We start from the raw sequence: 13744 nt of genomic DNA, 5'->3' as shown, positions 1-13744 counted from the left end.
ACCTTTCCAAATAGTGAGCCTGTGTTGATGTATGCAAACTATGTTAGAACTGGTTTGTAAATGGTTCTTAATGATTAATAAAGTGTTTACAACCTAATTCCTAACCTAATTATAAACCCTTTATGAATCCTTTATAAGGGTAGTCTTATTGTGTGGTACCCAATATGAAGTGGAGCCAAATATTGTTTTTTGAATGTCTAAATCAAGAAAGACAATGTTGTTTTATCTCACTGTTCTTGGCTCTACAGATACCCAAAAGTATTTGCATAGTCAGTGAAACAATACATATATTTAATAATATGTCCTTTTTAAATTGTCTTCATTCACCACAAGATTCAAAAAAGTTTTACTTGTTTGTATTTAAGAGAATAAACAGGATCCACAAATACATATGCAACCAAATAATTGCAATAGAAAATTGGAGATATTGAACAAATCATTGCAAGTTGTAAGTCTTAATTGTTATTTTTGGGTTAAGGTAATAAACATTGATCAATTATTTCTCAAGTCAGTCAAAATAAATGTGTGGACTATCAGTTTCACCAATACTCCTGTTATGGGCTTCCCTCATTTGCAAACCTTTTGAAGACATCCTCATTCGATATGAACAGCAGTTATCACGTATCTTGTTGCTTCCACTGCGGCTTGATTAGGGACAAACAACCTCAAGCAGGTACCAAAGGATTTTTCAGGGTTAGGCAGACAATGTGTTTTTTGTTTAGCATTGCTGATGACAAGAGAACATTGATTTTTTTAATCTTTTGTTTCTGAAGCACACAGCCCTCCTTTTCTCTTTCTGCTGTAGGTGTCATACACACCTCTATAACTGCATCTAAACATTCTGTGAGAGCGTACAGCCTGTGGCCAGGTTATATAACCCTCTTATATTTCCTTACCGTCTCTCCGGGCTTCCGGGGGATCCCGACGAAAAGGTGATCCAGGAAGTTGGCGCTGCGTCCGAGGCCCAGCACAGTGTAGGGCAGCTGGAGGGAGAAGTGGGCAGACTGGCTCAACTGACCCGCTGCAGAAAGGGAGGAAGAGAAGAGACAATTCCTAATGTTATAAAACCGTATCATAATATAGTGTTGGGCGCAGTGTTTCGGTCCCATTCCAATCAGACAACGATGGTCCCCAGAGGATGATTACTAACTTTGGGGTTTACCTTTAATTTAATCTAGTGCCAACCTCAGGTTTTGTCTCTAGTTAATCTAAAAAATCGTTACTTTTTCTACAAAAATGTTTGGTACGTAGAGAATAAATCCGAATGTGCTTGGTGATCTCCTGATCTTTCTCCAAGTGTTCACCGACCCATTGAAATATCTTAACATCTACTGTACGATACAAACTTGGCAGTTGTATTTTGAAAACAATGTACCTTACTGACTTGGTGATTCCCTGACTTTTCCTCTAGGGCCACCAACAGGTCCACATTTGTGGTTTTTAGCAAAATATCTCAACAACTGGTTAGAAAGACTGCCATGAAATTTGGCGCACACATTGACTGTATGTTCCACTTGGGGTGAATTGTTATAACTTTAGTGACCCCTTCACTTTTCATCAAACCCCACCATTAAGTCTAAATTGTTATGTATCATGACTGAATCCCAGCAATATGAATGGTATTCCGCATATGCTTTACAATGCTAACCTGTTAAGATTTTAACAAATTAAACATTGTCCCTGCAGAACGTGAGCATGCAACAACAACTTCATGAACATGTCCATCTGTCTGTTCATCTGTCTCTCTGTGTGTCTTTCTGTCGGTCCTTCGTTTTTCGACAACCGTTCATCCGATCATTGGTTGTATTGCAGTGAGTGCATTGTCGAGCGCAAGTTCGGGACATATTTATTAGTAGTGCGTAAAGTACACACTGTATAGTGTATTGTGAGGGGAACCCTTTTAGCTTACGATTGCTCTACAAGAAGGGCAGCTAGTTCCCTGTGACTGTGTTGGGGATAACATACGGCAAATGGAGACCAAATACATGGGCAGTCAGCTCTACTAACTGAGCACTACGGCGGCCCCATTCATGACTTTTCTGCCCAATACAACTGCTTGAATAGCCAGTTGTATATTACCATAACTCCCACTTGTTTGGGTGATCTGTAGCATTACAGCCCTGCTTTCCTAAAGTAATCATTAAAGTCTAATGTAATGTTATCAGCTCTAACCTAACCTATCCTGACCATGACTGTCAATGACAAGACTAAAGTTATGGTAATGAGGTGGATCAGGAATAAACACACAGGAATGTCTGGGCCAGAGGGACTGTAGCATGAGACCTTGACATGAAGAGCAACATAAAAGATACAAATCAGTGTGAGACACCTGAGGCCAATCCAACACCTCTCCTTGTCTCCTCACACCACCTCCCTCCTCCTCCTCCTGTGATATCGTCCTCCTTACTTGCTATCCTCTTCTAACCCTCAGTCTCTGTTTCTCCTCTCCCCTGATACATCTCTCCTATGGCCCTTTCTCCTCCCGCTTCCACTTCTTCTGCTCGTCTCCTTCCACTCTCCCCTTCAGCTGCTATATCTCGCCCACGCCACCCAACTCTGCAAAGTGCAGCCGCCATAAATCAACCTCTGCGTGGTAAACAGAGAGAGGGAAGGAGAGAGAGAGGTGGAAGAAGAGAGAAAGCAAGCCTCAAGGCTGCCAATGATTAGAACTAATGTGAATGGACTCTGTATTCCAGACGGAGAGCAGCAAAACACCATTACTCCTCTTTATTTTGTTTTGTAAGGGGCTTGTTATATGGGTTTTTGTGCATGTAAATGGTCTGCAAAAGCTAAAATCCCAAACTTCCCCCCAGAGGGAGTTTTTCTCAAAGACACTCCCCCCTGCCTGAAACGCCTCCATTGGATTCTTAAGGTAACTTCCGTAACATTATGATATCACTATCGCTTCTATTGGTTAGCGCTCCAACACATTGTACGCTAAGGGAAGGGACATCTCTAAACGGTTGACCAATCACAACAAAGCCAGCCAGCTAACCAATCAGAGCAGACTGTGCTCTGGTTTCAGACAGAGGGTGAAAAGAGGTGCTGCAGCACAGGCAGTATGAGAACAATGAAGACCTTTTGGAACATTAAAGCATGTAAACAGTAGAGGCACAAAATAGAAATATGAACCTGAAAATGAGCATAATATTACCCTTTTAAATCTTGGTCTAATTTACAACAATGTCAAATTCATTTTTGGCCACTTCAGCTGAACCTCGGTCAGGTCAGTCCAGCTCAATATTTCCATTCTTTCTTTGAGATTGTACAACAAAAGCTAGCATTTTACCTTAGGAACATCACACTTCGGAGTACAAATTGTCAGTCAGTGGTTTTAAGGGAGTCATTTTAGGGTAAAACTAGCAGTGGCATTTGTAAGGATGTATTGTATGTTGGTGCAGTGAAAGCTTGTCCATGATGTGGCTCCAAACGGTCTGAGTGATGAATAGACCCATTGACTTTTGCCACCTTCTACCTGAGAAAGCTTTTCATCAGTCATTTATGTCTCTACATTTCTCTTGCTTGCTATCGCCCGCTGTATTCTATTTTCCCAGCTTTTTGCTGCTGGGTTGGTGGGTGTTGTGAAGAGGCAGCATAATTACCTTAATCGCACACGGCAGATTGCGAAAGAGAGGGGGAGAAAGACAGAAATATTGTCCGTTTCCAGGAGGAGATGGGCAGAGTTTCAATGACATTGACTTGTTCAGAGAATAGAACAAAGCTCTGCCTTTTATCAGGCAAATCTCTGGGTGTCTGATATTTGTTGAGAGGTGTGTGTGTAAGTCTGTGGAAGATAATGTATGGGATATTTACATGATTTTTAATGAGTAAATTCACTACAACCCAAGGAAGATGACAGGAAGGAGACATTTTGAATCAGATTAACAACTACCGTCGCTATATAGCCATGCTAGCAGTTTGACTTTATGAAGGGTGATGTCGGCCAACCATCAGAGACTAACATCTCTTAACAACTTTAGGATGGGTTGCCACAAAATGGACTTTTCTTCTAGCATTAAGACTATATTTGTGTTTTTTATTGGTTTGTTTTTTATTGGATGGATTGACTTTTCATCTACTGCTGGCAACAATAAAAAGTTATCATTGAATTCTCTCTGACACATATCTAAAAAACTTCTTTGGTCATAAAGTAACATTTAAAACATCCCAATCAGCATATGCTTTACTTTGTGTTTAGTACAAGCCCCAAAGAAGAAAGCCAGGCACTGAAGCTACATTTCGTTGTGTCCAACCGGTGGTACCAGTCTGTGAGATCATAGGACCCAAAAGCCTTTTCCCATTGATTAACATTTGCAAAGAGATGTCTGTAAAACTACCCAGAACAAACGCTTGAATAACCCTTTTTTAAATCCTCAGGTTCTAAAAGTTGTAAAATGCACTAGAAGCTGAATTATTTATTTATCCTTCCCATTCATTTGATTGTGACACAGTGGATTGGAGGTGGGGCTTAAGCAAAACTCAAGTGTGCATGCTCTATGATCCCAATGATGCGCGGTTCTATTCTATCTATAGTCAAACCATTTATGGATTAATTTGCCTCTGAACTACTTTCAAAGAAAAAACCATCCCCAACTTCAATGCTTTGCTAAGTTCTCTTTATACATCCATTGTTTATTACCGATTAGCAACACAATGCTAAAATGCTAATCTAAGGTGTTGAACTTTGTAAAGATTATACCTGCTACATATAAAATGTTAGCATTGTCATTGTGAGCATGTAAGCATTTCTCTCAAAGCTCTGTTGTGCAGTACATTCTCACAGAGCCACTGGCAAGTCCTGTTCCAAGGTGACTTGCAGCCTTATAAAGACATGTAAAACAACTTTGTGTATTCAAATACAGTACAGAAACACACACACCACACTGCTGTGAATCTGCGGGAGATGAAATAATTAATATCCTGGCCTGCAGCGTTTGGTATCCTGACTGAATCATTTCATTACTGAGTAGGAAACACACAGGGAGCTGTCACATAACTGAACCTAGGAGGAAACTCTACACAATTTAAAGTAGTGGAAGGCAAAACTTTTCATTTTTCCTTTATTATTGCCCAAATTCCAGTTCTTAACTGGAATTTAACGAACTAGACCTTTAAACTAGTTAACGAACTAGGCCTTTAAACTACTAATCTACATAAATCTTTCCCATCATCAATCACAAAACATACATTTAAAAAGGGTATAGGGCAAATAATGTAATAATAAAAAAGTCAACCCTTTGTAGCTTGTTAACCAACTACAACTGACACCCTCAGTACATTCATAGAAACTGTAAAGGAGAACAACTCAAATGTACTTGAGGATTGTCACCATGGCAGCAGATCGGGCAATAGTCACTGAGGTAAGGAAGATCAAATAGACAAAAACATGGACAATGAACCCAGAGAAAAATACTTACAATGGGGGAATTAGGCGAGCCAAAAACAAGCATTGAATCGGGGTGCAAAGATCTGCATTGCAAACTAAAATGAAACAACCAAAACTCGCTTCTCAGGGAATAAAGTCATGTGGTGTGCAAGGAAACACAGCTACTGGATCTGACCAACTAATCCTGTTGTCCATCAATCACCAACATGCAGTTTAGCTCCTTAGAATGACCAACTCTGCAGCAGCACCTACTGTATGACATCTTCTAATCCAGATCATGTTGTTATTGTGAGGTGGGCTTTATGGTCATACCATTTCTTGTTATTGATATTAACAAATCAAATGCCAACAGGGCACCGACTGTTCCGCAGAAAAAGAGCAGGCTGGAATCAACAGGATTTCTGAGTGTATTGGACCTTTAAGCTGGTTTGGATTTGATGTTTTTTTTGACAGACTGCTGCTCCCTGTCAGTAGGTGAGAGGTGGACAGCTTGCACTCGGCCACTCAGCAGGTTGGAGTGGCTCAGAGTGTGTGTGTGTCTGATGGAGGATCAAGAAGGGTCACGTTGCAGGCAGGGAGCCTGGCTGAGCGTCTGCTGAGGTGTGTGTGTGTCTCTATGTGTGTCTCTGTGTGTGTGTGTGTGTGTGTGTGTGTGTGTGTGTGTGTGTGTGTTGGAAATGTGGCCATGGCTGGAGCAAAGCCATTTCACAACACAGAGAGGCTGGCAGTACATTATGCAGAGCTGTGTTTGGAGTGACTGTGTTGTGTTTGTTTGTGTTTGTGAGAGCGTGTGTTTTGTCCTAACTCCCTAGGGCAGAGCCATTGGAGGCCTTGGCAGGGAATCCCCCCCGCACCTATGAGTGACAGCCTCCAATCCATCTCTTTAAAGTCAAAGCAGATTCAAACCTGCGAATGTGTGAATATCTCTATGCACATCGCAATTTTACACAACACACTTAAGTGGGCATGCATCAAATTAAACGAGTTAGTGTTCCGGATCCTCATCAAAAATGCACGCACATAAAGAGGAGGTAAGAAACTAAAACATAACAAAAGAATATTGTAGAGGAAACGGCTCTTCTACATCTCAGTGCTTCATTTTTATAATCAAATATTTGGGTGTTTTCTGTCCTTAATAAGTATTGGCCCCACCTACTCAGTCTTCAGTGAACTAAACTCGATCCTGCACTTAACCTTTCTAATCTCAGAGAATGCAACATATGACACTTTAATTAAAAAAAGCGACACCGTAGGCGCTTTCACACCGCATTACTTTTCCCACAAAGGTTCATCAGAACTCTTTAGTTCTGATGAACTAATAGTCCAGCAGCAAGTCCACAAAAAAGGCTTTAGTTTTCGAGATACCCCTACCCGAGGTAGAACAATTTACAACAATGTTTTTGCTTATCTTTAGGGTCTCCCATTAATGAAACTGATTGTTGTCAAATTTTATTTTGGGGGAAAAAATGTTTTTTGGGTTGTTCTTTAGAACTACCCCAATCCCTGAAAAAGAGCCAAATTAGACCAGGCCGAATGTGGGAAAGGTGACCAAAAAGCCCATAACTTGAGAATGATCACTCTTTTCCTCTTCAGATTTGCTGAGGTATGAACCAGGTAGATGTCCTACATCACCAAATAGTCAGACAATTATTTAACTAAAAAAATACTGAATTCTAGTCCTGTAAACTTAGCTTTAGTTTAGACAGAAATTGTACTTTTTGGTGATAGGAACATAGGACTCCATCACTTTTCTCTCATTTATCAGAAAAACAGAAATCCCTAAAAGATATACCATTACTGAATTGTCTAGGGTGCTATTGAACACTAACCAGTAGTTGTATGGAAATATCTGGTACGGTTCTATTGCAAATGAGATTTCTTTAGACATAGGCCTACCTCTTTTCTGATACAGTCAAACTCCGAATGGGGGAGAAGTGGCACAATAGCCTATAAGTAAAGAATGCTCCCTCTGATGGTCATCATATTTGGAGAGGGAAATACCAGGTGGCTGAACTACATCACCAAATAGTCAGAATAAGAATAACCCAATAAATGAAGTTTATTAGTTCTAAATGGCAAGCCTCTAAATCATAGGTGTAAATAGTACAGGTTTGATTGAAACTGGAACCATAATTCAAAGTGCAGCATACAAATCATTAAGACTGACAAGCCTCTAAATGCAGAGAAGCTTGACAGTGGAACTCTCTCTCCTACTCTGGTTTGAGTGACAGCTGCATGTCTCAAAACATTGTAGCCAACTGGGCAGCAGCAGCCAATCCAGCAGCAGCCTTTTTTCCCGCCCAAAGCGGTATCCATTGTCCATATCAGAGGGAGAGTGGCTGTGGATTGACAGTTCTGTTCCCATTATCACCCTCCTGAAGAGAAATATGGAATGTCCCAAGATTGAAAGAAGACAACAATCTAATGAAAGGTTACACAGAAGAAAGGGAGACAATGCCTCCACAGAGAACAGAGATCCTCACTGACACTCAAATCCTCCACCGGGCTGCAGGTATATTGAGGAAAACTATGGAAAAGGTTGAGCATGAGCCTCAATTCTACATATGCAGTGACAAGCTTTCCCCTCTCCAGTGCAGTGAATATGTGCCAAATACTCTGTATGATTTTGTGAACTGGTGTGTCAATGCAGGTGCATTTAAAAAAGTGCAGACCTGTGATGAGAACCCAGCTCTGAAGAATAACACATGTGTTATAACCTTTTGCCATGATCTAATTGCACAGTGCTGCAGCAGACGTACACCTATCACACTAGGACTTGGGATTATGATCCATCATGAGTTTGGCAGCAAGGCCCTTATCAACAAGCTACACATGATGGGTCATTGTGTGTCTTATGATGAAGTACGTCAATTTCTCACATCAGTAGCAGCAGATCAATTACAGAGAAGCAAAGGTGTTTACATCCCAAATGGACTGACAAGAACCACAGAACATGGGATAATTGATGCAGCCATTGACAACTTTGACCAGAATGAAGAGACGCTGGATGGCAAAAATACAACACATTCCATGGCAATTGTTGTATACAGAAGAGGTGATGTTGCCACAGCACACAACCCCATCCCGAGAATTCCAGAGAGATCTCTCCATGCTCTGGACAGCTGTGATTTGGATAATGAAGAGGTTCAGAGGTAAATATTATAGACAAATCATAATCTAAGGAATCTGGATTTGTGTTGTTTGTAAGGGAATGCATTTTGTTAAAGATTTAATTATATGACAAAATATATAATGACTTGCTCTAATTTCAGATACATCAAGCCAGGTAGGCGATCTGAACCACCAGCAGTTCTACCACAGATCCTCAAATCAGACGGCACAAAAGCTCAGGCAGCAGAAGGCCAAGACTTACTTTGGAAGGTGAGCCGTATCATGAAAGAAGAAGAACAGAGAATCCCAGGATGGTCTGCATTCAATGCCTATGTATCCACGTCAGACATCCCATTAACAACAGTACAATATATGCCCTTCATAAGAGCTTCACCATCAGACCTATCTACCATCTATACATCTCTTTTGCAGCTCACACAGCTTGCTCAAGAACTGGGACAGAGGCATATACTTGTAACTGCTGACCTGGCCATCTACAGCAAAGCACAGCAAATTCTGTGGAGCAAACCTGAGGCTTTGGATGGCAAGATCACGATGAGAATTGGAGGAATGCATGTCACCATGGCCTTTCTGGCAAGCATTGGGAAGGTATATGCAGACGGGGGCCTCTTTGACATGATAACCGAGTCTGGAGTCTATGCTGACGCAACAGCTCGGCAGATGCTTCAGGGGAAACAACTGACAAGAGGTGTGAGGAGCATCAAGGTTGTTTCAGAGGCTCTGTTCAGGCTCTTCTGGGTGGCACTGGACTCCTGGCTGAACAAAAAAGGCCAGGTTCCATTATCTGCTGAACAAGAACACCTCCTGCGAGATGTGCAGCATGCCTTTCATGGCAACGACCAGGTCTCTGCCAGACAGTTCTTAAGTGAAGTGGAGACAGACCTTCCGGACCTGAGGAGAAAAATACAACAGTTTTCAGAGAGTGGAGTTCAACAATCGGCAACTTTTAATTACTGGCTGAATTTCCTCAAAGTGGCTGATCTCTTACTCAGAATGCTACGATCAGAGCGTGAAGCTAACTTTGACCTTCATCTCAACTGCATGTCTGAAGCAATACCATGGTTCCGGGCTGCTGGGAGGATGAACTACGCAAAGTACATGCCAGTCTACATAGCTGAAATGAAAGCCCTTGAAAAAAGCCAACCAGATTCCTACAAATTCATGAGAGAAGGAGGGTTTGTTGTGCGGCGCTCAGATGAGAGAAACTTCAACTGTGTAGCCACCGATCAAGCACTTGAACAAACTATCAACAGAGAAGGAAAGGGTCAAGGAGGCATTATCGGCTTCACACTACGAAAGGGAGCTCTGAAAAGATGGCTCATCACAAGGCATGTCACCAGTGAGTACTGCGATGCCATGACAGAGCTTTGTGATGCAGCGGTACATGCACCAAAATCCCACAAAGAACATGGAGCAGCCCGCATGGACAGGGATGAGAGGGAAACTATAAAGATAATGGAGTTTGTGCAAGACAGGCAGAACCCATTTGATTTGGAGAAAGTTCCTGATGAGCTCATCAATATTACAAGTGGACAAGTAGCATCACAAAAGGTGGCAAAAGATCTCTCAAGCTTTCTGGAAGATGGAGAAAAGCTAAATGCAAATTTCATTGATGAACGACTAAAGAGTGATACACCAAAACGTTTCTGGGATCCTGAGAAAAGACACAAATTAGCAACATTCACAGATATGATAGCATGCATAGCAACCAGTAAATCTAAGAAGTTTCAGATGGATTCCGATGTCCTCTTCAGGAGACTCCTGGCTGTTTCAAAACAAAGAGACGTATCATTGGAGAATGTGATGCGTCATGAATTGGCTGCTGTCCCACCCTCTCTCTTCTATGACGATGGAGCGATGAGAAAAACCACAAAAGCAGACCTTGCAAAAAAACTGGAGTCAGTAGTAGAAGTGATGCAGGAGCTGTCGGACACCACAGAGAAATCTGCATACATCATTGATGGCATGGCTATGCTTCAAAGCCTCCATGATTCAGCCTTCCAGACCTTCAGTGAGCTAGCAGAATGCATCCTGAAGAAGATCTTGTCACTTCTAAATAGAAAACAAGAAATGCAATGTGTGGTCATGGTATTTGACAGGTATGACGGCCCACAGTCAATCAAAGACCTGGAGAGGCAAAGGAGAGGTGCAAGTGATGGAAGGCCTACACATGTTATCACTGGCAAAACAAATGTCCCAAACTACAGGAAGTACTTGAGGAGTAGTGGAAACAAGACTGCACTGTGCATGTTTGTGAGCAACTACATTGTCACTGCTGCCCCACAGAGACTACACTCAGGTGACTCCATCATCTTGGCAGGTGGATTTGAAGAAGGGGAGGAGGTGAAGAGCATCTGCACAGCAGGAGTAAGCAGTTTGACCTCACTGTACAGTGATCAGGAGGAGGCAGACACAAGAATGGTGCTCCATGCCATACATCTTGCAGAGTCATATTCCCGCATCATTGTGAGGTCTGATGACACAGATGTGGAAGTACTGCTCATATATTATGCAAGCAAAGGAATGTTTGGTTCATCTCTAGAGTACATGCATGCAGGCCATGGAATGAGAGAGAGATATGTCCCCATCAACACCATATCTGAGAAAATTGGAAAAGACATGTCTAACTGTCTACCAGCATGTCATGCACTCACTGGCTGTGACACAACAAGTAGTTTGTACAGAATAGGAAAGACAACAGCATTCAACAAACTCAAGACCCATCTCAGCGAGCTCAAAGATCTGGCTCATGTTGGACTCTCTGCCAGCTTGGAAGAGTCTTTGCCAGTCGCAAGACAATTTGCGCTTCTGCTATATGGAAAAAAGAAAAAGGAAAATGGACTGATGTGCACAAACTTGGATGAACTGAGGTTCATAATTATATCAGCAACAGATGCAGCCTCTGCAAATCTGCCGCCAACAGAGGATGCATTTAAACAACATGTGCAAAGAGCAATGTTTCAGACAGCGATATGGTGTCACAGCCACATGCCCAAACCCTTGTTATGGAGTCCTGTTGGCAAGGGGTGGATTGTCAGAGATGGGGCCATTCAACCAGTGCTATTTGAAAAACCCCAGCACCTAGAGAAGTGAGAGACATTACTCACTTGTATTGCAAAGATGCAAAGTGTGGAGAGAGTGGAAAGTGCCAGTGCCTCTCTGTTGGCCTTCCCTGTACGGAGTTCTGCACCTGCTGTGCAGAATGTCAAAATGTGTCCCCTAATGTTTCTGAGGAACCTGACATTTAACATTATATTCTAGTATCTATATACTTGACCTCTCACATCATTATTTGATGAGTTGTATACTGTACTTTGAATGAAGGTTCCAGTTTCAATAAAACCTGTTCTATTTACACCTATGTGGATATGTTTTTGAGGCTTGCAATTTAGAACTAATAAACTTCATTTTATTGGGTTATTCTTATTCTGACTATTTGGTGATGTAGTTCAGCCACCTGGTATTTCCCTCTCCAAATATGATGACCATCAGAGGGAGCATTCTTTACTTATAGGCTATTGTGCCACTTCTCCCCCATTCAGAGTTTGACTGTATCAGAAAAGAGGTAGGCCTATGTCTAAAGAAATCTCATTTGCAATAGAACCGTACCAGATATTTCCATACAACTACTGGTTAGTGTTCAATAGCACCCTAGACAATTCAGTAATGGTATATTTTTTAGGGATCTCTGTTTTTCTGATAAATGAGAGAAAAGTGATGGAGTCCTATGTTCCTAACACCAAAAAGTACAATTTCCGTCTAAACTAAAGCTAAGTTTACAGGACTAGAATTCAGTATTTCTTTAGGTAAATAATTGTCTGACTATTTGGTGATGTAGGACATCTACCTGGTTCATACCTCAGCAAATCTGAAGAGGAAATAAATGATCATTCTCAAGTTATGGGCTTTTTGGTCACCTTTCCCACATTCGGCCTGGTCTAATTTGGCTCTTTTTCAGGGATTTGGGTAGTTCTAAAGAACAACCCAAAAAACATTTTTTCCCCCAAAATAAAATTTGACAACAATCAGTTTCATTAATGGGAGACCCTAAAGATAAGAAAAAACATTGTTGTAAATTGTTCTACCTCGGGTAGGGGTATCTCTAAATCTGAGGGCCCTTCCTGCTAGACCAGGGGTGGCCAACCTTTTTTGAACCGAGAGCTACTTTTAAAGTTGCCAGTCTGCCGAGATCTACCAGTCCAAATAGAGAGGCGTAGCCATTACTGACAGCCTACTACCAGGTAAATACACACTACTTGTATAAAACTGACCTTTCTACGATGAATACTTCATAAAATACTGCAGATCCTTTATCTTACCTCTTTCTAATCTACACACATACAAGTATTTAACTGAAGTTACACAAGTGTTGTTGATACAGAGTTGGAGTTTATTCACACGTCACATACTACAGTGGGTAATGTTTTCAAGAAACATTGAACAGTGCTGCCACATATGACACAGGAAAAAAAGAAAAGACTATGAACCCTTTATTTGCCATTATATAAAAATAGTGTTGCTACAAAAGTATAAATGAGGCTTACTAATAAGACAACTCAGATCTGAAGCTACACAGGAATCTTCTGCCAACGTGCAATAAAAAAGACAAAATTAATAGAATCAAACCCTTTTTTTGTTGCATTTTAGTAGATTATAAAAAGAAATGCCTTTTTAAAATAGGATGCAAGCAACACTAGTTTCTTAACCTGAATTGATAATAGACTAATCAATTTAAACAGAACAGATCTTAATGTTTGCATTCTTATACCATGTTGTACAATAATTATAATGAATAAGTTCAAACAAACTAAAACTTACAGCTGATTAATAACGGTATCTAACTTGAGTTTTTATTATATCAAAAACCTGTTGAAATGCTACCGTTTTTTACTGTCCCCCAAAAGCGCGTCGGCAGCCTCCAGGACTGCTTCTTTCACAACTTCGCCATCTTTGAAAGACTTCATGTGTTTGACAAGAACGTGACTGACACGATAAGATGCTCTGGTAGCAGCCTTGCTCTTGTTGTTGGGCCCTGGTGAAAATGGACTGCTGTGCATTTAACTGTCCTTTCAGGTCCCTTTTAGAGCGTAGGGCAGAATTAGGAGGGAATTCCGTCTCGTAGCGTTTGTGCACTGTTTTGAAATGCCGCTCCTAAATTACCCTTCTTCGATAAAGCCACGCTCGCATAGCAGATGAGACAGATGGACTTTGAATTGGAATAGATAC

At 41.3% G+C, this 13744-nt stretch overlaps 1 protein-coding gene across 1 annotated transcript in view; it reads right to left on the bottom strand.

Moving 5' to 3' along the window:
• The window catches only part of itfg1 (integrin alpha FG-GAP repeat containing 1), a 223170-nt gene that overhangs the window by 22396 nt on the left and 187030 nt on the right, over window positions 1–13744 (bottom strand). The window contains exon 15 of the mRNA XM_034201274.1: window positions 897–1021. Coding sequence (XP_034057165.1) covers window positions 897–1021 — 125 coding nt within the window. The remainder of the gene's footprint in view (window positions 1–896; window positions 1022–13744) is intronic.

This window comes from Gymnodraco acuticeps, unplaced genomic scaffold, assembly GCF_902827175.1.
Source record: "Gymnodraco acuticeps unplaced genomic scaffold, fGymAcu1.1, whole genome shotgun sequence".
In the NCBI taxonomy this organism is placed as follows: domain Eukaryota; kingdom Metazoa; phylum Chordata; class Actinopteri; order Perciformes; family Bathydraconidae; genus Gymnodraco; species Gymnodraco acuticeps.
The sequence above is the reverse complement of the archived record's forward strand: the minus strand, read 5'-3'. Positions and strand labels throughout refer to the sequence as shown.